This window comes from Poeciliopsis prolifica, unplaced genomic scaffold (genome assembly GCF_027474105.1).
Source record: "Poeciliopsis prolifica strain line A6 unplaced genomic scaffold, Auburn_PproV2 SCAFFOLD007, whole genome shotgun sequence".
NCBI classification, from domain to species: Eukaryota; Metazoa; Chordata; class Actinopteri; order Cyprinodontiformes; family Poeciliidae; genus Poeciliopsis; species Poeciliopsis prolifica.
Genome location: NW_026562382.1, coordinates 16,178,828 through 16,203,556, shown reverse-complemented (window position 1 = coordinate 16,203,556; position 24,729 = coordinate 16,178,828). Strand labels below are relative to the sequence as shown.

The following is a 24,729-nucleotide window of genomic DNA, read 5'->3' as shown; positions in this document are numbered from 1 at the left end:
ATCCACTGTGGACTCAGACATAACAGCAGTTGAGAAGTGACAGGATGTGGAATCCTGCTGTGATGAAAACTGTCATCAGACATGGCTATGAAGTGACTTGTAGAGAGGGAATGTATATTTGGAAAGAACCCCAAAACCTGTAACATAAGCCTTGACTTCAGGCAAAGATAATGCATGCTTGAGCCTGCAGAGATGAGGAGTGAGAAGCATTTGTAATCTTTAAATTGCTGTGATTTGCATAAAACTTTCCAAAAGGGGCTCTGTTGACAGGCTCCACCGTTTCTCGTTAGCTCTTTTAAAAAAATAAAAATAAAAAAAAGAAATGACCGTAGGATTCTTTAAAAACTATGCAAAAGTTTTACAAGTTTAACAAAAAAAAAATGTCCTGAAATAAAACTGTTTGCTGTATCTGGTTAAATATTGGGCTGAATGATGAATCTCTGATTTTAATTTTTATAGGTATATGTCTGAGTAAAATGAATATTGTTCTTTTGTTATATGAACTACTGACAACATTTCTCAGAATTTCCAAGCACAAATTTTGTATTCCTTTGCTGAAAATGAGAAAACCCGATAATGTTTTCCACAGCTCTATGTTCTGTACCACAGTAAATTTACCAAATATTATTTCAACACGAAGTTTCCCCCAATTTAGCCTATAAAGATAAAGATCAAAACAAATGTCAGCTTAAAAGACAGAGGGATAAGAAAAAATGTACAGAATTATGCACAGTATGGCTAATAGCAAGTTACCCTCTTCATTCTCTATTTACTTTAATATTTCAAACTAATTAGAAATGTCCAAATTTGATTAGTTAGCCAAAATATAAATTTTACGTTGAAATGAAAAATTGACTTGCAAAAGATCACAAAACAAAATATAAGTTTAGAGGAAATAATTAATTTTGTATGCTTGTATCTTTATAGTTTAGAGGATTCTGGTAGACTACTGCGTATGTTTCAAATGTTTCCCAAGTGATTAAATGCTCTGCTAAGGTGTTAAGTTGATTTTAGCTGCAGCTTTTAATTAATATGTACTGTGGGGCTTGTTGTCAGTAATCTTCCTGTTTTCAGTGATCTATATGTGGTTTAGGTGATGCCAGTTTGGTCACTCAGTTCCAGTGACACCATGGAAAAAGGAGCAGGTATTGGTACTTTGACTGTACTGAGTTCTGTTGGAAAACTGCAATCTGCAATGATGCTGGTCAGCAGAGAGAAGCATAAAGTTTCCCAACAATTACTGACTTGATTTTGACCTGGATTTGGTGAAACACAGAGCACAAAAACAAAGGATGACACAAGAAGTCATCTGCTCTGAAAACTTCACACAAGACCTCAAGCAACTTGGATTGTGAACCTGTTCACTCTTCCTTCAGACTGTGAAACTTTGAAAATAATACATTTACTGGACAACAGTGTGGTTTATTTTTCTCCTTAACCCAAGTAAAATGCTTTCTAAAAAGTGTTATAACAAAAGAAATGCAGTTGCATCCCATGTCCTGGATTCAGTGAAGCAGTGACTAAAGCTGCTTATGAAAGCTTTCTAAGTTTCCTCATGCACCTTGTTGCCCTACTTTTTCCTTCCAGTCAATTTTCAATATTCTTGAGTACAACACTATGAAGAGCTAGTGTCTTCAGTAATCATCCTTTACAGCTATGGAATAGAATAAAATACAATAATACATAGTTGTGATAAACACACAGTGAAAAACTTTGCAGGTAAATAGTAAGAAAATCCCAAATGTAAATGTCCATGTAGAAATATGTTTTGTACAAAACTGTGGAGATTTGTGCAAAGGAACAGTGGGAATACAAAGAAAATGGGAGACATACTTGGAGGAAAGTTTTTTGATTTTGTGGTCTGTCCTCCTTGTGAAGGGTGTAAGTTACTGTCTCCCCACAATTGCAAATAACATCAAATAAGTTAACATTCATATATTAATCATTTTGTTTTTTTCATTGATTTCCTTTTTTTTTAGGTCTTGAACCCCTTCTGCTTTTTTTGTCTGGTGCCGTTATTTTAATGCTTCAACGTCTTTTTGCGCAGATAGAGAAGTTTCATGTTCCGCCTTCACCGCATGCGGAGTGTTTTAGGGTTTTATAGTGACGCTGTTTTTGGAGCCCCGCTGCGCAGCGCAGCCCCGCCTCCGCATCCTCCTCCTCCTTCCCGGGGGAGGCGGAGCTGGGGGCCCGGCTGACTGTGCCTACTTAATGGGGCAGGTCCGCTTCCATATCGCCACATCTAATCACCTCGCTAAACGCGCAAACACACGCTCCCTGCTGCCAAAGCTTTTCATGATCGGTGAAAGCTAAACATGGAAGAGGTGAGTCTTGTTGTTTCCCTTTTTGCTGCAAGGTGATTCCTGTGTTAATTTGAGTTCATTCTCAACGTGATTTACAACTATTTAAAGTTTTTTCCCCCTTTTATTTTTAAGAGCAGTTAAAGTTAAGATGGATGTTGTGGTTAAAAGCCTAGTTTGTAAACAATTAAATTATTTTATAACTGAAAAACATTTTATTTTCCTTTTAGGACGACTATACGTTTGAGTATTCTGAAAACAACACCTACAACACCTCCGAGGAGTTGGCAGAGTTTGAGCTAAACATCCCAGAGCCATGTGGTCAATTACTCAGCACCAACTTCAACAAGATCTTCCTCCCGACGGTTTATGGAATAATATTCATCCTCGGGATTGTCGGCAATGGACTGGTCATTGCCGTCATGGGCTACCAGAAGAAGGTCAAAACGATGACAGACAAGTACCGAGTCCACCTCTCTGTCGCTGACCTCCTGTTCGTCCTCACGCTGCCCTTCTGGGCTGTGGACGCAGCCAAGACGTGGTACTTTGGAGGCTTCCTCTGCGTTTCGGTGCACGTGATCTACACGCTGAACCTGTACAGCAGCGTCCTGATCCTGGCCTTCATCAGCTTGGACAGGTACCTGGCGATTGTCCACGCCACCAACAGCCAGGCCAAAAGGAAGCTGCTGGCCAACAGAGTGATCTATGTTGCAGTTTGGCTTCCGGCTGCCATCCTGACTGTGCCTGACCTGGTGTTTGCCCGAGTTCAGGATGTAAACTCCTCCAACTACTGGTTTGCGGAGGACAGCATGGAGAGTGCCGATTCGAGAACTATCTGTCAGCGCATCTACCCGAGGGAAAGCAGTCTGGTTTGGACTGTGGTTTTTCGCTTCCAGCACATCCTGGTGGGCTTCGTCCTGCCCGGACTGGTCATCCTCGTCTGCTACTGCATCATTATCTCCAAGCTCTCCCAAGGCGCCAAGGGCCAGGTGCTGAAGAAGAAAGCGCTGAAGACCACAGTGATCCTCATCATTTGCTTCTTCGGATGCTGGCTGCCCTACTGTGCCGGCATCTTTTTGGACACACTCATAATGCTGGACGTTGTGCGCTCTTCTTGTGAGCTGCAGCAGGCGGTGGAGACGTGGATCTCCATCACCGAAGCATTGGCCTACTTCCACTGCTGCCTTAACCCCATCCTCTATGCCTTCCTTGGGGTGAAGTTCAACAAAACCGCCAGGAGCACGCTCACAAATAGCAGCAAATCAAGCCAGAAAGTGACTCTCATGACCAAAAAGCGTGGGCAGATTTCTTCTGTGTCCACAGAGTCAGAGTCTTCCAGCGTTTTATCGAGTTAACCGGCAGTTATTGTTGGGAGTTCTTGACTTTATGCTCTCAGAGAGACTACAAATAAAAAAGCTTTATTTTAAAGAACTTACTACAATTTGTACATATGTTAAGAAAAAAAATACATTTTTTTTTATACTTGGTTGTTTGTTTGAGTTGAAAACTGCAGTTGTTTGTGTTTTGTTACATTTGTTTCCCAATTGTTCATCTTCTGAAGTAACATCATTTCCTGGTCAGTACTTCTTTCCCATTCAAGATCCGTTATCTGTATTGTCCTCACAGACTGTGATGCTCCACTATGGATCTTATTGTTTTCCTCCACTGGAAGCTGCTTTTGCAAAACTTGCAGATTGTTCTGTTTCCTTGTACATAGTTCTGTTTGTAGCATTTCTTGTGTGTGTGCGTGTCGCACTTAAGTCGTGTGAATAAGTGAAAGCTATAATTTATTGCTGTCGTTTACACTGGGCTTATGCTTGATTTAAGAAAGTTGTTTTGTACTTGTTTTTTTTTTTACTGTAAAAATAAAAGTGACTTGTACTTTCCATGACTGTTGTGTGATGAGGGGGTTTTAACAACCCTCCCCTTTGGGGAGTTAGTGGATGAGTAGTGGTGTGGGGGGTAGAAAGTCTCCTAACAAATGTCACCACCTGAACTGGCCTGAAATGCAGAAGGACTGCACAGACAGACCCTGTAATTGCAGGAACATCTGTGCATTTTACATCTTAACCAGACAGTGACACAAAAGCAAAATAAATCTCTTGGAATTAGCATCCATATGGCTCCTAAACAAAGCAATTAGCATGTTAAGGTTTCCTTCTGACTTATTTTCTTTCTTTTCCAGTTTGCAAGATATACTGCCTTCTTTATGTTTGGCTTGTAAACAAGCAATATTCCAATTCAACTCAATGAAAGGGTCATCAGGTCAGCTTAACCATTAAATGGATCACAAAAACTGAAATAAATGCATTCAGTCGATGCAAATAGACAGGCATTGTCTCTCATGAGGGCTTTTGTGATGTATCATTTGCATAAATTTGCTGCAACAAGAAAATGGCAACGTTTGACCTTAAAGTGGCTTGTTTTAGGACATTTATGCACATTAATCTCTTTTAACCAAGATAGATGTTATAAATGTAATCAGCACTGAACTGGTGACAAAGACTGATGTTCAAGTAGGGAGACCAAAGGAAGCGGACAACAATTGATGTCAAGGAGAATGAAGCCATCAAATGCCCTTTGTACAATACCACAGCCATGGCATTCACTCTAAACTCCCATGGAGATACATTTCCATATCTTTACGTGGAGAGGAATAAAATGTGAAGTGCTTCCATTAAGTCAAAGTGTTAATGCCTGTTTTGGTGCAGTGAACCAGTTTAAAACAAGAGGAGCTTTTTAAAGTTGGGAAGGTATCCAAATGAGCCTCATTTAGCATAAGACCTCATCCTGTGCAGGGAGATCTCTTCACTTGCATTTATGCTTTATAGATGAGAGAAAATTTAACTCCCAGCCTGGGAAAAAAAGCACATCTTTTTCAGTTTAAATTAATACAGCAACTGCTGTGGGGGGAATAAATCTCAAAAAAGTATTCATGTCCTTTAAATTATTTAATACTTTTGTTCAGTTACGACAAACTTTAGTGTGTCTACAATTAAAAATCTCAAAAGTTTGGCATGTAGTTTTATGCATCTCATCTTAGTCGACCACCTTCTGCTTTAAGTACCTCTGTAAGTTTTGTAGTGTGTCCTCAGCATGAGTCCTAAGTTGAACTTTCTTGGCCACATTCAAAGCATTGCAGACCATAAAACACAGTGGTGGTGGTGGTGGTGGTGGTAACATACTGGGTTTATAATAGTGACATGAAAAAAGGGATAAAAGTTCTGTTCTCAGCTTGAGACAATCCATATAGTGGACCTAAAAAGAATACAAAAGAAGGTTCTCTTTTCACATGAGACCAAAGTAGAACCTCATGGCAGCTTCATGCTGGGTGTTTGTCCTCAGCATGGAGAGAAGTTGCAAGGGGTTCATAAGAAGACGGAAGGAGCAACAGATCAATCCTGAAGGATTGATCTGATCAATACACTTTAAACTGAGTCAGAGGTTCACTTTCTAACAGCAAAACAACCCCACAATATACATCCATGTTTATTATGAAATGGTATAGATGAAAGAATGCTCATGTCTTAGAATGGCCCAGTCAAAGCATGAACCCTAAGGTTCAATTGAGAGAATGTACAAGACTTTGATACTGATATTCATGGATTCTCTTCCATCCAATCTGGCTGAGCTTTAGCTTTTCCAAAGAAGAGTGAACAGAAGTGAATGATTAACTCAGGAGAGCTGAATAAAAATGCACACAACACATTTTTGACTTTTATTGCAGTCTTTCTGGCACATTTTGCACTGTATTCAATTTAGGGACATCAGAATATAAAAGACATGGACTCCGTGCTTTTAAAAGTTTGGTCAATAAAAGCATCATCTACTTCCTTTTGCTTTGCAAATATGTCCAACAACCTGGTGTTGGTCAGTCACATAAAATAAAAATAAAACACACTAAAGTTTGTCTTTCAAATTGTCATCAACTACAATGATAAAAGTAAAGAGATGTATGGGTTCTGCTTCTCTGCAAACTGACTTTGGTTCCCAAAGCTTAAATTTTGATAGGCAGTCCTGTTAGGAATTCACATCTTGGGTACAAGAATGTTCCCTTCCATTCATTATTAAAGCTTTCATTCTCTCTGTGCAAAGGAAAACTACAATATTTAACATCACACACCTCTAGCGCCGCCTTCAAATGAGCAATTTAGGACATTTCTACCTGCTATAATCTAAAAGTTTCAAGACTAAATGAACAAAACTGGAGTTCAATTGGAATGTTTTAAACTTACGTTTGATGAGTTAAAACACACTCATTCAAATGTTTCCTTGCTGGAAGGTCAGTATCCTGGGTTAAAGGCTAAAGTTGTTGGAGAGAGCAGGAAATTGCTCCCACTAGTGATTCATTATCTCTACACCTCCACTCTGAAGCTTTAAACTGGATTCCGTAAAATTATTCAGCCTTACTTAACTGTTAATGTTGGGCACTGTAAAAACAAAACAGAAAAGGTATAGTTTAGCAGACACCAGCTTAAAAGAAGAATTAATATCCTGAGCTCCTTTTGTGCAGTGACACGCTTCGCAAAGGTTACACAGTATTAGGGAGGAAAGTGAGTGACAGGAAGCCTGTTTCCTGCATCAGGAGCTCCTGTGGCCAGCAGCCTGAGAAAAGCTTTGAAGACACCCCCACTGAATTCAAACCACCGTCACTCGCTGTGCCAGTCCGCTCCTGCAAAGGTTACTGGATACCTGTGTGCACTTAGAGCACACAAGCAAAGGTGTGAATTTTACACTTGCTGTGCGAGTAAAGCAGTCTCCACCTGCTAAAGACCTGCTGTCAGTTGTTTATATGACCTGTATTTCATATGGACTGATTTATCCAGGCCATATAATTAAGTGTAGTTAAAACGATTAAAGTCTTTCAAAATTATCACAGCTGCATGTGACATAAGTATGTTTTCTGAAGTCTCTGAAGTCAATAATTAACTGTGGCATCAGTGTAAAAGGTCAAAAACAATCTACAAAGTCTAACCCCCAGCCCAGAAAACAGAAGACGAACCCCATGATTAAGACCACCAGCCAACCACAAATGCAATGCTGCAGTTCCTCATGCCTCATATAGATTGGGCAAAGATTGGTCACCACGGTTCAGATGACAGCAGATGTCTTTTCTTCAGACATACCATGTTTCAGATTGATTTTTCATAAAAATACTAAAAAGAAAAGGAGCCACTTTTCATGGTTGTTTATGTTCAAAAAAGTCATTCATGAGTTTTTGGATTGGAATATATTAAGATGATTTGAAGCGAGCTGAGTTGCACTAGGCCATTGAACTTTACATTTTCATATTGTAGTTTATCTGGATTTTAATGGATAGATTGAGACAAAGTAGCACATATACCTGCCAAGGGAGTTCTTTGCCTCATCATGAATATAAACAAAATGCTTCATTTTCTTTTTAGAGCAACAATATTCACTAATTGTGTTGTTCCTTAATATAAATAGGTTTGCTGTAATATTGCTCCCACTTCTTATCAGGTGGATGGCTTCATGCATTCAGCTACAGTTTCTTAGACAAATACCTTTTTACTTTTTGGCCTATTACTACTTTATATTAAACTCAACTTAATTAAATTGTGTTGTATTCGGAGCTGAATTGGACCTGATTCTGACAGTTTATTAGAGTGCTTTGGAATGAACTGGACTGATATGAACTGAATATAAACCAAAAAAGGTTCCGCAAATCTGGGCATTTTATTAAATAAAATTATTTGTTACTTTGAAGTTCTGCACAGCCTGAGGAAATTACTCCAGACGCATTTCCCTACAGATGTTTGATATATTTTGTCTGCTCCGGACAAACACAAACAAGGCGGAACTACAGTCTGTGACTCGTTTCCACTCGGAACTGTGCTCGGTCAAAACAGCTCCTTCCTTCCTGCTCCCGTCCATGCTGTGAACAGCTGATGCGGAGTTTCTTTCCCTCACAAGCAGTTGTAAAAAATATAAATATATTATCCCAACTTTCCAAGAATAAAATTGGAGATGACGAAAGAAGAAGCAAACGGGTAAGAGCGCTGTGAATGTGGCGTTTGCTGAAGCACAGCTCTCAGAGCGGCATTTTGTTTTCACCAAGGTGCTAACACGGCTAGCAGCTGACTGGCAACAAATTGCATCAGCAATTAGTTTCATTTCAGTTTGATCGAGTTTAATCAGCAACTTAGTGAAATTAACGGAAGACCACAAACAGCAACAAAGCACGGAAAGCAACAAGATAACAACACGGTTCAGACTCTGGATATTTTCATGCCAGAAACTATGGAAACCAACAGTTGATAAGATTTAACTGGCTGTTTTCAACACAAAGTTCATAATTGTGCTAAAACCTGATGATTTAAAAAAATAAAAACAGTATAAAGTATTTTCAATGTGTGACAATTTTTGGTCATTAAACAGCAAAATTTACATTTGTATTACAATAAACGACTGTTGATTCTATTTACTCCCTTTTCCAATAAAACGTTTCTTAGTTTTAAACATTCAGAAAGAAATCTCGTAAAATGTGTTTATCACGTGCTTTTTAATTGTACCACTGGCATCTAATTATAGTGATCATAGTTGCTCCCAATTTTCTCACTATGTACTGTTATTTTTATTTAATTTCTGTACATTTCCGCCACCTTGCTTGTGGTTTATAATTGGGCGTTTAGGTTGACATGAAGGATGCATTACTGGTAATTAACTTTTTATGGCTTGTCACCAGACATTCGATAGATATTTCATCTAAGCAGTTTTTTTTTCAATTGCATTTCTGGTGATTTGAGATTCAAGACTTTGGAGCTCTGTGAAAAAGCTTAAAAACGCAATTGAATTCAAGTTATTGTGTCTAGGTTAAAAATCCCAAATCCATCTTAATTTTGATATGATTTAATTGCTATTTATTTATCAGGAATTTTAAAAGCATATATTACATTAGTGGTATTTAAAAAAACTTGACCTTACAGATTTGGGAAAAGCAAATCTTTAAAATGTGATCTTTGCTGAATCTGTGGTGCATGTCTGATAACAGGCCTCATTAAAATTCTTTACACATTTTATTTTCCTCTTTAAGATATAAACATACAGCACAGTGCTACATCCTCAGCTTCAGTAATGAATAGGAGACATTTTTTCTTGTTTCTATATTAAAGTACTTACATATTTTAGAAAGTACTTAAGTATTTTTGATGAGTTATTGAAATGGTTCAATCTGAAATATAATTTAATTTTGTTGCATTAGATGATAAAAGCACAAAACAATGAACTTCCATTGAGCAGCTGCTTTTGTGGTCACCCAAACATGTAAAAATCAAAAGAGATACTTGCTAGCTTAACAGCAATCACGCAGATGAAGACTTTAATTTGTTTTTACTCGAAAGTAAACTTTTAAATTTAACTTCATTTTATAGGAAATGGCTCTCATTCTGTTTGACTTTAGCTGTGAACTTTGCTCAAAAATTGATGCCATTTCGTTTTATATTTAACTGTTCCCCACCTTTTATTGTTGGTTTATGTGGTTATGTCAGAAATGTTTATCATTTTACAGCAGAACAGGTATTTTGTCCGGGAACTGAAGCTGTTGGATCCTGGATATGTTTACATTGTTATTTTTGATTTTGTTGAGCTGTCATTTGTTTAATAGTTGAGTCTTTCTGTAAGCACAATATGTATCTTCAACATCAGATAATTTCTTCAGAATCAAAAAACCAATAAAACAACATTTTAGATGGTTGCATACTACTACTGCTGTATCAGAGCCATTACGTATCACAGATATCCATATGCTGAAGATTAGTTTGAGGTTTTATAGAGGGAGAACTTAGGCTATTGGCTTTGCTGTTAAAGCAGATGTATCAATGACACGTTAGACAATAGAGGAAATTGAACCGGGATCTGATTCCTCCCTTGGAAGTCATAATATGTTGCTGTTTTTGACTTTTGTTTGGGCTTTATTGCTATTCATAGCTGTCCTCTGCTCCCTGTTATTTCCTGATCTCCCAGGCTTCCTTCAGGTCGAGACTCCTGGTGTTTTGGGAAACCAAGCAGCTGCTATTGATGCACCTGCAGATTTAGAAAATAATTATGAGTTAATAGACGAGTCCAAAGATCAAACTGTTTGTGATCTGCTGCTTTATAGTGGGTAAATTTTTTACTAAATTTTGTTCTTAAATCTAAAATACAAACTAGAAATATCATTAGGCTATTACTCAGAAAAAATCATTTACACACTTTCAAAAACTAAATAGAAAAATAATGAAACTTTTATTTTCATTTTTATTTTTGTGAGCTTTGAGTTGATTCTCCTCTTGTAGAAATGCTGCTGGAATCTGGTGAAATGGATCTCCACCCACTGCATCAACAGAATCCATAGTTTAATTCAATGGATTCAGTGAGATAGGACCAAAAATCAATTATTGTCTGATTGTGTCATAGTTTTTACAGTTTAAAAGTCACTTACTCCCAGTCCAAACTGTGTGCAAACATATAAGAATACATTCTCACCAAACTGTTTTGGCCCCATCGCTTCATAATAATTTGTGATGCTTTCATGGCCATTGGGCTCTGAAAATTGATCAAAATAAGTTTTATCTTTGAAGAAAACTTTAATAAATAAAGTCTTCGAGATGACCGCTGAAACATCAGCTACAGCATGTTTGATAGCTTTGTGATAGCTTTAATTGATATGTCAGAACCTAAACACTGCAATATTCTAAATTATTTCTACAGTAGTCTCTGGAAAAGTTTCCTGCCCTTGAAATGCACCTTCAAACTCTTCAAAGCACCTGAACAAAAACATTTCTATGTGTCAAAAGACAGATGTTCTGCATTTGTGTACATTTGTGGTAATTTTGGCTACTCTTGGTTTTATCATGTCACAGTTTGTTATCCTCTTTATGCTTTTAATTGTAGGTAAATTTCATATTCCTAAGAGCTCATGTAAAGAGTTTTTAATCTGGTAAATAAAGACACCTTCATGTTATCATAATGGGATAATCTGTGTTCTCTACAAACAGTTATAAAATTAGAGATTGTAAGTCTATCTCAGAGCTGCAATGTTTATCTACCTAATCTTACTTTCTGACATCTCAATCTTAACTGCTCTCCAAGCTCTCTCCGACCCATTCATCTCAACTCCAGCTGTTTTGTTTGGAAGAACAATAGGATTAAAGGGAGTTCAGACTTTAAAGCTGGAGGTGGTGATGGCTCAGAATTAATTTTCCCAGGCGCTCAACTACTTCCTCCTGGGATGCAGGAGAAATAAGAGGTGGAAGTTGACTTTCATGTTTATGTTGTGTCTTTCTTCCTGTTTCAGTGCAATGGAGGAGGAGCAGCAGGCTCAGTCAAAGAAAGCCCTAAAGAAACAGCAGAAAGAAGCAGAGAAAGCTGCTAAGAAGGCTGAGAAACAGGCCAAACTGGTCAGTGTTGCCACTGCATTTTTTTCTATTTTGATGCTTCACATCCGCCAAAAATCTTACAGCTGTTGACGATGTGACGTGCTGTTCTGGTGGGCATTGTTGGCCCAGCAGGGTTGGTGAGCCAACAGGGGGTTGAACTCTATTGTTCAAGTATTCCTGTCATTTCGGTCATGTTTATGTCCATGCGTAGTGTTGTTTTCTAATTGAATCATCCTCACATCCTACACAGTAATGCTCATATTTACTAAGGCACTTTTACATTTATGACAGATGGATTATGGAGATATTTTTATCAGATAACTAACAATAAGAACAGTTTCTGCAAAGTACATAGATTTTTTTTTTACACATTTCTTTAACATGCTGAGGAACAATTTCTTTGCCAACTTAAAAAGCAAAGATTAACTAAATATTTATCAAACTTAAGGTTTAGATTGTATGAAATTAATTTCACACTTATCTGTCCTCTCTGGTCACTCCAAAACAGAATTAGATACAAAAGTTACTGTGCAATGGGTTATGTTGGAGTTGTTTTGGAAAAACAAAGGATTTTTCAGTCAAAAATAAACTGCGCAATGTAGCAAAGATTTCTTGGCTTTTCTCTTTTACAAGCATCGAGATGGAGGATTTGTAAGATTTATCCTGTCCACCTTTTGCCAAACAGGAGATGGGATTTTTGCTGCTATTGAAGTTTCAACAAAGAGACCATAAACTTCACTTTTTTATATACACACTTTCTGCAGCTACACACTGCTACATTCACTGATCAAAGCATCCCTTTAAGTCCTTTTTCATTAGTTTTCTCAGAAGTTCTGCCGTTTTTTTCACATCAAATTTGGTTTTCTTGACTACAGATTTATTTTTAAAGGTTGACTGCTTGATTAAGTTAAAAGGAAATCCTGTGCAATTTAGTTAATCAGCATTTTTAAGAAAACTCATTCAGTTTTCCATATGATTATTCCTCATCTTTTTTTCTTTTGACTCCCTTCTTCCAAATGTTTCAGAATTGCATGTGGGTTGCTTTGAATTAGTGTCATATATTAAAAGATATAGGGAAACGAACATGAAAAGAGGAATATGCTGAAAAATGTCACTTTCTCTTTGATTGCCTCAAAAACGCAGACATGTTTCTTTCTTTTGGATCTCTATGGGTTTGAAAATAACTCATTCAGTGAGGAGTTTACATGAGCTGAAGAAAAGTACTTCAATACAACTTCATCTTCTTTAAATTCACCCAATATTTTCCTAAAAACTCTAGCTCTTTCATGGAAGTTGAATTTAGATTTTTTTATTTTATTTTCCTGGTTGTTTTTCTGTACACTTGAAGTTACAAATAGATGCTGTACACTTAGTATTAACTGGACATAATTTTAAATAAATACAAAAGTAGACTGAGAACAGGTTTGTGTTTCAAAAACTCTGGGACTGCAAACTGTTCAAGAGCCTTGTAAAATTAATTCATCAGATAAGTCTTAGAGAAGTTACAACATTTTGGTCCCAACGGTTTATGACCCGCCGGGCTGGCTGCTATCTTACTCCAGTGTTTGTATTTGATGAGGGTTGTCTTAGTAACCTGTTTTATTTTAACGTACACCTAACAATGAGATAACACCAGAAAAATGAATCATTACCAATTACCTGTGGGCAAACAGGAAAAATGTAAATATTTGAGAACACTCAAGGTCCTACAACCTGTTCCTTGATTGCTTTATTTGCTATGTGCTGCTGTGAAATGCCTGGTGGATTATTTCATCATTCCTTCATGGTTATTTAGCTTAATTTTCAGTCTGTCAATTATTTGCATAGCAGAAGAAAAAAATGCATTAAAGTATCCAGTTATTATCCTAAAAATCAGCCCGAAAGGCAGGCATTGAAATAGAACCTTATTACTGTGATCTTACAGTTTGACCAAAGTATATTAAATTGTATCTAAATTAAAGATGTAGCTTTGATACAGTGCAGCGTTGTCACAGCTGAGGTGCCTTTGAAAGGTGAAAGCAGTGAAGTGTCGTCTTCCAGTTGAATTAAACCAGTCAGCGTCATCTCATGGAGGGAGAGGCTGCTGTCACTGTTAAATCCGCCAGCTGCTGCTCACATCACTGAAGCGCAGTAGGCATCGCCTCGGGGAAGACCTGAAAGCTGAGTTGAATGTTTATTGAGTGAACATCGGTATGTTTTTTTTTTTTCTTCGCCTCTGCAAGCTCTATGCTCATTCTGCAAACACTTGTCACTTTTGTGGGGCTCGGCCGCTTTACGGCTAAAGCGGGTCTATATTCAGTTGATGATAAGCTGCAATATCATCCATCATGTGACTGAATTATTATATCAAGGATGGGTGATTCCAATTCACTCCACTGCCAGCAGCCATTTCCGTGCCCCCAATATCAATTTGCATAGGAAATGGAGCCACAGCATTGCCAAGGCTGGATCTCATTGCACTCTGGGAGTCATTTGCCTGGAAGTCCATGCAGAGATAAAGAATATCCGTCCACTTACACTGTTTCTATTACATAGCAATATCTCGTGCTGCCATTACTCATTGCCCGTGATGTTTCGAAGCAATGTGTGGAAGAGCTGTGAATTCTAGGGATCTGACGCTCGGCTCTGGGGTTGAACGATGAGTTAATAATTTTATTCAAATCCTCAACAGCAAAAGATGGGAACGCAACTTCCATGACTGTTGTAGCAAAACGTTTCTCCATTTGAAGGCAAATGTTTTGGTGGATTTTGTTTTTTTAATTTAACAGCTAGGAAATAACAAGATGACCATCTACTAGCAATGTCTCCTAACATTTCCTGTTGCTTTCCTTTTTCTTCCAGGCAGCTGAACAGCAAAGTGCAGATGAAGATGTAAGTATTCTCAAATGACTGGCTTTTTTTAGGCAGTTTTTTTGCTTTTCTGTCTTCTTTTGGTATTCTGTTGCAACAACTAGTATGCAAATACCTGCACGCATGACTCTTAGATTCTGTTTTTTTGCTGCACAACTTCTCCTTGGGATCATGATAAGCTCTCGTATCTCTTCTGTGTCTCTTATCGCAGATGTAGTAGACAGACAGACGTCATTACAACGAAGTGGAAAGACTGTCTCAACTGTGATAGCGTTGTGTACTAAAATGTGTTTTGTTGTCTTCTTTTTAAAGGACTTTGCCAAGGACCGATATGGGGTGTCAGCTATGGTGCAATCGCAGCAAAAACTTGGTTGGTACCGGAGCTACGCAAAGTGCATGTTTGTGCAATGGAAGAGAAATATACAATGTTTTTAACGTTTTATTGCAAATACAAATATGAACAGTTTGTCAAGCTGAAATGGAAATACGTTTTAACAAAGACAGTTGAGACGATTCTTTTGTCGGAGAACAGTTCATCAGATCCCAATGCGATTACCCGATGATACAGTATTGGCTGGAAAACCCATCATGATACAGACATTTCATAATAATTCTCAATTTTGATAATTATTTATTAGTTTTTTTGTTTATATATTTGAAATACTGCCAAACTGGCAGCATAATCTTTTCTGATTTATCCTTTGTTTTCACCCCAAGATGTTATGAGGAAAAGTGACAGAACCTGAAACTGCTACTGCTCAACAGGTTGAGCCAAAGTTTGGGGCAGTTTGAAACTACACGTTAACAAGCAGGTTGTTTCTAGGTAACCAAAGAAACAAACCTTTCTTAGCTCGACATGAGAGGTTGAGAGGCTAAAGCCTTTCTCCTCTGCCTAGATCCCCCAGATTGCTGTGCGGCAGGGGTCCCCAAAGTGGCTCCTCGAGGGCCGGCGTCCTGCATGTTTTAGTTCTCTCCCTGATTTAACACACCAGGATTCAATGATGGCTCATTAGAGGCCTAAGAAGAACACTGACATGCTGAAAAGGTTGTCACTACCACCAAGGTGAGAACTAAAACATGCAGGATGCCGGCCCTCCAGGACCGACCTTGCGGACCCCTGCTGTGCGGTTCTGGATCAAGGTTCACTGACTCTACCTCTGCCCTTCCGAAACTTAGTCCAGAACCGTCTCTGGTCCAACAAAAGAACAAATAAAGTTGAAAATTATATAGTTTTTGTTTTTACTTTACAATAAACTCCTTTTTTTATGGTTTATCACAAATTCTGGATAAAATACATTCAACAAAATGTTAAAATATTTAAGGGTATGGCTGTATTTGCATTTAAAGATTGTATGATTTATTTATTTAAAAGAGGGACAATGTAAAAGATGCACTAACCACAAGAGGAGAGATGCACTGTACCAGTTTAAAGCTCTAAGTGCTCATTTCCACTGCTGTTTGTTACCAAGGTGACATTACAAAGTTTACACACTGTTGTCTTGTCATTACAAAGTCACGAGGAAATTGCCAGTCATTGTTCCACACATTTCATCTATCCTTGTTGAGAAATACAGGTTGTGCAGCTGTTTGTACATGCAGTAAGAGAGTTTCAACCTGTTTTTCTTCATGAACTCTTACAGCATGGCAGTAGAGCTAGAAGTACTTCAGTCAAGCAAACTGATTAAACAGGCTTATGATATGCATCACGAAAAACCTCTTTGGAGTCACCTTCAGTGGAAAATTCATCGATACCAGAGATAATTCATCAGACTGCCTGTGTTTGAGAACTGCCTGGATGGGGAAAGCACCAGACAGACCTGTTGCTGACGTCCATCTGTCTGCATATTCTTTCAGCATCAGTGGAAACAGACAAAGTGGGGCCTCCCTCCCTCACCTGCATGCTACGTTCAGCCACAGGGACGAAGCAGGAGGGGTCTGGGAGCAGGAGAGTTGACGAAGAGTTCTCAGCCAAAGGGGCAGCTCTTTCTTTAGTGTCTGCATGATTATCAGCAGTAAACATGCCTCAGAGTGATACAAGTGAAACTAGACTCAATTTGTCATAAAGCCCAGGGAGAATAGCCAAATTTTAGACGGCTTTCAGCAGCTCTTCTACTGTGTCTTATTTATTAGGCATGCCTGTAATTTGAGCACTTTTACTGCCTGTTTCACCACAAGCACACGCTTGCTTCTTCACATTTTGTTCTACCTTTGGGAGTATAAAGGATAGTTAAGGAAGGTTTTTTTATTTATTTTTTTTTTTTTTTTTTGCTCAGACGTTGGGGAGTTCTTTGAACTAATGAAAAATGTGTATGTCTACACAGACAGGACATTGGTCCGAGTCCAAGACCTTACTCCGCAGAAAGTTGACCAGCTGATCTGGTTGCGTGCCCGGGTCCACACCAGCCGAGCCAAAGGTGAGATCACTCCTTTGCCTCTGGGCGCTTTGTTCACCTTTTATATCAGAGCATTCAAAGAGCCCGGCTCAGATGCCCCCCCATGCTTATCCTTGGTGTCCTATACTCTGCAGACTAAATCATTTGCCCCTGAGCCACTTTCCTCCACAGCTCTCCTTTTAGTTCAAGATCAAACAGCAGAGGCAGCTGATAGTGATGTGGACTTCTTGGATTTCTTATGACCTCAACTACTGACATCACTCCCCTTAGTTTTAATACTTACTTTTACCACCCACTGTTATCTACGTAATGCAAAAAGTATTAAAACCGTTTGAACTTTCAATTGATGCTTAAATGAAGAGAAAGTAATGCAAGGTTGTGAAATGCAGGAAAAATAAGTGTTTAGCAAATAAAAATCTAAAGTGTGTTTTTCTCTGGACTCAATATTTTGTAGAACCAGTTTGTGCTGCAATTACATCTGCAAGTCTTTTGGGATATGTCTCTTGACAGCTTTGCTCGTCTAGAAATGGAAATGTCTGCTAATTCTGGGCAAATTACCTCAATACTTGTCAGACTGGATGGAATGTGTCTATGAACATCAGTTCCCAAGTCTGGAGCAATTTCAGCATACAAATATAGTTTGATCTAAATCATTCCACTGAAGCTCTGGCTGTATTTTTACCTCTTCTGCAGCCTACAATAAATTTTCTTACATGTTTCCTCTAACAGAGCTTTTTTGTCTCTACTGATTGTTCTTTCAACACCAAAAAAGTTACATTTTGGTCTCATTTGACCCAAACAGCTCCCACATGGTGGCAACATAAAAATGTTACTACTTACTGCATTCCTAGGGTTTCCTCCAGAAAACTTGCGGAGCCCGGTTGGTATTAAAAGATGTTAGGAAATGTAAAAATATTACTGGGTAATTATGTGTTATGGAAAAATATCGCCATTGAAATGCTATTTAAACCCACAACTAGCCTTATAAACATCTAATAAAGAAAATATAGTTAAAATGAATATCAGTTATTTGCCTCTTTTCAGTCCAAATTAACTCAGCGACTCCATAAGGCCTTCAAGGGCCACATAAATACTGATATTTTAACACAGACCACGGATACATAAATGTAACATTTGTTTATTGAGATTATCAATGCTGCTAAATTAGTTTTAATGGTTTCAGCATACATAAATTAAAAGATTTTAAATTGCTCAACATTTAAATGTAAGATGTTAAGGAGATGGCAAGTTTACGTTGTAAAAGTTCAAAGAACAATATTCATAGATTGTTTTGTTACCAATCTGATGCTCTGAGTTTAATCTTCGAGTTTGAGCTCTATTTGTTCACAAATACAAATTAGTAAACTGCAATTGTAAATTGTTGCTTTTTAGGATGGCCAATTAAACTAATCCTGCTCTCCTAATTTCACTAAATCTAACACAGAAGATGCTGAAAACATCACCTTCATATTCTGCTCCAGGCTTCATACAGTCTTGGACCAAACCTCCATGATGAGTTAAATCAGCTGCGCTGCATGGAGAGATGCACAACAAACGGGAGATTTAATTAGATGCTGCTAATGGGGCTTGAGTAGCTCTTTCATTGAGTTTTTAATAAGAGTCACAGAAACTGTTTTGGTTGCTGACGTTTATGGGACAAGTTTCTCAGATCTCTCTCAGCGACGCCCATTGACACTGGCAGACTAAGTGGACAAAGCATTTAATACGGTTTGATGCATCGTGTATCTTAAAACATAATACTAAAAAAAATTATATAATAATATAAAATCAGCATAAAACATGGCAGGCCATTCACCGGGAGAAACCCTGCATTCCTTAAACAATGACTTTTGTGGGGGCATTCTTCCATAAAAGTCAAGTTGAGGTGCAGTTCAAGAACAATAGTTGACTGATTTTTTATTTTTTTTCCCACCTCATCTCTGTAGCTTCTCTATAGAGTTGGCATGAACCTTTTGGCTGCTTCTCTGATTAATGCTCTCCTTCCCTAAACGTGTGTAGGTGAACAGCCAAGCAGGTTTTCAGCTTTGCCTTGCCCTTTCCATTTTAGGATGATTACATTACAGAAAGATGGACTGTTTACTAATAAGGTGACTTCTGAAGGCAATTCATTGTGCTTGATTTTATTTTCAGGTGTCAGAGTGAAGAGTCTTAATACAGAAGCACACCTAACTTTTGAAAATTATGCATTATTAAACTTCACTATTGATTGATTAATATTAGAATATGTGAATATTGAAGTGGTATGAATACTTTCTAAAAGAAACTGTTAAAAACAAGCAAAAACTTCTAAGATCTCAAACCAAACAGAATTTATGTTGAGTTGGACCTGTCCCATTATTTCCCTACAATGTTTCCCTTTTCCCACCCTCTCCTTGTCAAGCAGTTTGACAGTCTGAGGGTGTTTTCTAATATCATTCTCAGACTGCCAACAGGAAGATCAGATAACTCAGTTCCAGCAGCTGACAGCCTTGGAGCTTTTGAGTTTGAATACAATTAACTGCCTAAGCTTGACTTTGTTTCTTCTCTGCATTAAACACCCCACTGTTCTTGTGCTCGACTAAACCTGCCATCACAAACAAACCTGCTGACACCGTAAACAAACCTATGTTTGTATTTTTTGGCTATTTCCTTTCAAGATAACTTCCAGGGTCAAGAGTCGCTTCCTAGCCACTTATGTTTTAATTCTCCGTGCTCGCTGTGGGATGTCCGTGTGAGCAGAACAACATCCTGATTCGGTGTGGGATGAGGTTTGTCTTTTGGTGGGACTTTGGCATCGGTGCTATCCCCACCACTCCCCTCTTTCTCTCACCAGCAAACATCAAAGTATCTGGGTGGTCCTTCTATGGCAGACCTGAGTTTTTGTGAGCTCGTTTGTTTACACTCTTCCAAGGTGTGTGTTTGAATTCAAGGTAGCTATCAGACTTTCTCCACAAAGTGCTGTTCAAACACAAGGCTTTGTTTGCAAATGTTTGACCCTCTGCAGCTGCAGGATCCAGTCTTCCTTTTTATTTCACTCAGAAAACCAATCCTGCTTCCAACTAAGTTTCTTTCTTTCTTTTTTTTTAATGTGATAAGTCTGTTTGGCCTGCACCACCTATTGTTGTTGCTTTGCTTTTGCAGGGAAGCAGTGCTTCTTGGTCCTGCGTCAGCAGCAGTTCAACGTGCAGGCGCTGGTCGCAGTGGGAGATCGTGCCAGCAAGCAGATGGTCAAGTTTGCCGCAAAGTGAGTACCGAGACTGTTTTTCCTGTCAGTCGGTGCAGACAATGGTGGGAAAATCCTGGGCTCTAATCGTGCGCTGGTCCATTTTCACACATTCTAAACCATGAGAGGAGGATGGGGTTGGCAATCAGTCATTTTTCACATGACAGCTGAAGCTGGCTTTTAACAGGGTGGAATACAACGCAGTTTTTAATGGAGCACTTCCTGTTAAGATGGCAGATACAAGGGTGTGGAAGCCACACTTAAGTGCAAAACATCATTAGTCATTTTAACAGCTAAATTGTAGCCCATTACTGTTAGTCTATGAATGAAAGCAATTTTCAGAGGACAGAGGAAGGGACACAATAGCGCTGACTGAGGCTCACATTAGAGGTTCACTTAAGAGGTGGATTATAGAATAACTTTTAATGGGAGCTTGAATTAGATAGAAAAATGCTGCTTGATGAAAATTATGCACATGTGCTGAAATATGCAACACATTGATTTCAAAACAAGCATTTTTTACGCCCTTTACTTAGTGAATGTCGCGTGTGAGACCTTAATTATTATATGCAACATTAACGGCTTTTCTGTGGATGTTGCCAAATTAGTTCAACGGTGACACCCACGGCTGTAATAGACCACATGAAAAGGCAGTTGATGCTCTGCTTTGGCAATTCAGGTATTGCAGTAACAAACACCGTTTAAGATGTGACCATAGCTCAGTTCAAAAGCGCCTCCCTTGGCTTGTATGCTGTGCCACTCTTGCAGGAACCCATTCAACTGGTAGAAAGTAAATACTCTGAGTGAAGGCATTAGGCAGACAGTTCATATAGAGCAGAGTCAGGCCTGCTTACAGAACATGTTGAGCTTTGTAACTGTTTCAGACAGTTGCCTCATAAGCTCTGCAGGTTCTGACATCTTCACTGTGATCTGAACTGGCCTTCCCGGCCTCTTCTTCTCCCACTGGTTATTTTTAAAATAAGCAATGAAAGATCAATAAATACCAAACATCTCAAAGAAACTCTCAGCATCTGTTTACAGGGGCCTTTCTTAAAATAAAGTAAAAGTCCTGTAGATACATTACCTGCATAATCTTCACTTTCATTAATATTCTCCATTTGCTCAATGTATGCAATGATACTACCAGACTATTGCTCTATGCATTTCAGCAAAAGGAAATAAAGGCTTGAGTGGTAAGTAGTATAAGCAAGTAAGACTGTAACTATTTGAGTGATCAATTCTTCTGACAGTCAGATGAAAATGAAACATTAAAAGCGCAAACTGCGTAAGTATGCAAAGGCTAACCTACAGCTTTGCTAAACTGCAAAATTAGATTCAAATAATTATTTAGTGTAAAATGAAATAATTTATTCTGAGCATTCTCCTCTTGAGACTGTTGTGCAACAGCTGACTGGCTTCAATCAGAAGCTTCTTTAGACGGTGTTGTAGTACAGACCTCTATAAAAGATCCTTCCTGCACACGTCCTACAACAACTCTGAGGAAAATTATGAGCTACATCAACAATTAATTTCCCCATGGAAATTATTATATAAATATATTTTTTTTAATTTCGAATTGAATTTCTAACAAGAGCCACTGTTTAGTTACAGAACTTCAAAGACTGTGAATATCTTGTCATCCAACAAGCATTAGTTTGATGATGGCAAAGTTATGCCAAAATAAAATGTTTTTTTTACATTTTTTTAATTAATTTTTACTGTGATGCTAACACATCTGTTTGACTTTATGTTTAGGATCTAAACCGTTTTTTGAATAGTCTTCATTTTTATCTCCTATAACAAGACATGTCATCATACATAAAAAAAAAGAACAAAACTCTACATGACTCAAGGCAGCTACAACCGAATATTGTGTTCCTTTGAGTTTAGTAGTCCAGTTATATGGATTATATGTAAAACAAAACTAGTATTTGACAGAAAGTTGTTGTTAGGCAGGAACTCAAAAAGAAATAAGAAGATGATGTGTAATTTCAGCATTTTTAGTTAATAAATGACAATTTACTTGACTTTTTACACATACTTTACATCCGAGATATGCTTATCACATCTATGTTTCAGATGGATCCTCTACAATTTGTTCTGCTATTTAGAGATTCACTTTGTAATTATGGTGGTGAACCTACTGATCCTCAAACTGGAGTGTTGACGTCAGCTTGAGCATATGGCTCAAACTCATGATGTTTGTTGCAGTTCCTCTTTAGATCACTTTTATTCTGTGGGATCAGTGACTCTGCAAAATAACTGATGGTTCTCACGGCCATGAACTTGGTTTGCCCTTTGTTGTCATATTAAATCTCAGAAACCCATCTCTGAAAACACTAGAGAGAGAAAAAAAGTGTCTTCAGAGTCCTGAATAATTGCCTCTCTTCTGTCTGTAAAAGCATTTCATCTTCAATCATAAAATGATCTTCATGGGAAAAAAATCTTGGGCTCTGAAAACTTTCGCTAACTTTTGCCCTTCTACTGGAAAAAAAAACCCAGTACGTGTGAGAAAAGATTAAGTAGATAGCAGTTCAGAAAGATCTTGATAGTAAGGGTTGGTTAAGCTAGATGACCAAAAGATATCCAAGAAAAGTTAAATCTAATAGAGGCCGGCAGTATAAATTTAAAACGTTACTCTTCTTATCAAAGCTTATTGTACTTTATTTCCCAAAGCATTTATTTAGGTGTCAGTGTATCTGCAACTCTTACGTTTCAAGGTTCCTCAATCTAGTTCTGCAATGTTTGTGGCATGACAGTTGGTCTGTTTTGCAAAACTTGCACCAAGCAACGGAGCAAGTGAAAGTGACGACATCGTTGTCAAAGCAACATGTTTTCACTAAACTTTGCCGCTTCTCAGAACGCAACTGGTGGGTTTCTACCCTCCTCATCTAGTTTCACATGCTGTAGTTTGATGATTGACAAGCTGAGTGAGAACCCAGATTAAAAGGAAATCCTCTCATAATCATACCGAGGCCAAAGGTGGCATCATAGTGGGAAGTCGCCTTTCATTTATCCCATGTCCAGCACATCCTATTCTCACACACAGTTTAATCAAGAGCTCCAGACGCTCTGCAACCTTTACTCCACTGCCAGCAAAGCGGAGCTGAATGTGAAGTCCCCAATTCAGCCCATACTCTACTGTAGTTTAGTTTTCTTTTTATAGAATAGACCTCCTAATTCTTTATTAGATAGTGGAAGCAGGAGTCCTCTACAAACTACTCTACTGATAAGTCGCTTTTGTTGACACTTTTGATTTCTAATAGATGTTTTTTTACAGAGTGAGGTATATTAGTAGTTTGTTTGCATAGAAGGCCTTGATGATTTGGGGAGGTGTGAACGGCAATCAAACTCTGATGTGGTCCCAAAAAGCAAACTGGTTTGTCTGAAAACTTAAGTGTGTTTAGTTGAAGCAAACTCTGGTCTGCTTGGAGATCGCTAATAACAAGAATCTAATGCTAGCAAGAGAAATGGGCCGTGGTCTTTAACCAAGGGCAAAATATAAATTCTACAACCGCCAGTTCATTTTTGTTTACATTTTGTGAAGAAAGAAGTTGCCTTCATGTCTTCTTCAGAGGTTTTTATGTTGTTTTCTTCAGTGATTCTTGGTGCAGAGCCACCACAAGTGATTTTTCAAAGGGTTTGGTTTGTTGGATACAGTGCAGTGTGAAAACAAACCATACCAGCACAAAATATAGCAAATATGACAGCTTTTGTCCTCAATCAATCACAGTGTACCAGACTGGTGTGAAAACACCTCAGCTCTTAGGGTGAGCCCAGCCTCCCAACAGATGGATCACATTTGAACTGCCTTTATAAGTTATGTGGTTATTATGGCAGTACTTAGTATCTCATGACCACATGTGAAGGGCTTGTGAAGCCAGCAGAGCGGGTCATTATGAGCTTCACTTTTAATCTTTCTTTTAAACCATAATATAACAGATCAGCGCTCACATTTCTACAGACAAGCTCCAGTTAATCAGAACAAGACTCCAAGACAATTGATCTGTAGTCGAGGCCAGAGCATGACCGTCGATGTGTATGGAGTGGACCACTTTTTCCCCTCAGTTTTAAACCACGGCCTCAGACTGGGATTAGTCGAATCAAATGTATTTCCCTCCAATTCTAAAAGTGATTAGAGACGACCCACAAGCACTGAACCCATGTCATAGTCAGGTTTTGTCAGGTTGAAGAATGACACCATCTTGCTTTTCCTTGGGTCATTTACTCAAGTCCATCTCCCTTCTCTTCTGTCTCATTTCCATGCGGTGATGTCAGTTACGTGTCGTGTATCCTCAGAGTCTTTGGGGGCGAGCTTAGACGGTCATTAATGTAGGGGATTTATTTATTTTACTGATCTCCTCCTGGATGGGAAGGACTATGGCGGCAGCTGTCGCGGGGCTGAAGGGACAGCAGTGCCCCGGCGTTCAGTCCCTCATTACTGCTTTTTAATGAGGAGGAGTGACGGATTACAGCAGGTCTCCCATCTGGCCCGGCGCTGGTTGGCAAGCAGGGGGGTGTTTCGCTTTTCTAACACGGTACACTGAGTTTCCACCAGCTTGAATTTAAGGGGTTGGTTTTGAAAC

The 24,729-nt window shown here is 38.5% G+C and overlaps 2 protein-coding genes across 3 annotated transcripts in view; both read left to right on the top strand.

Moving 5' to 3' along the window:
• Window positions 1-2,221: 2,221 nt before the first annotated feature.
• On the top strand, window positions 2,222-4,188 carry LOC129361541 (C-X-C chemokine receptor type 4-like). Its single transcript, XM_055032450.1, has 2 exons — window positions 2,222-2,324; window positions 2,531-4,188. Exons 1-2 carry the CDS (start codon window positions 2,316-2,318, stop codon window positions 3,653-3,655), a joined length of 1,134 nt encoding a protein of 377 aa, XP_054888425.1. The 5' UTR covers window positions 2,222-2,315; the 3' UTR covers window positions 3,656-4,188.
• Window positions 4,189-8,162: 3,974 nt separating this feature from the next.
• Window positions 8,163-24,729, top strand: part of dars1 (aspartyl-tRNA synthetase 1) — a 37,292-nt gene continuing 20,725 nt past the window's right edge. For both annotated transcript variants that reach the window (XM_055032161.1, XM_055032160.1), the window contains exons 1-6: window positions 8,163-8,311; window positions 11,596-11,698; window positions 14,519-14,548; window positions 14,840-14,897; window positions 16,849-16,941; window positions 20,062-20,164. In XM_055032161.1, the coding sequence (XP_054888136.1) occupies window positions 8,289-8,311; window positions 11,596-11,698; window positions 14,519-14,548; window positions 14,840-14,897; window positions 16,849-16,941; window positions 20,062-20,164 (410 nt within the window). In that variant the 5' untranslated portion in view covers window positions 8,163-8,288. The remainder of the gene's footprint in view (window positions 8,312-11,595; window positions 11,699-14,518; window positions 14,549-14,839; window positions 14,898-16,848; window positions 16,942-20,061; window positions 20,165-24,729) is intronic.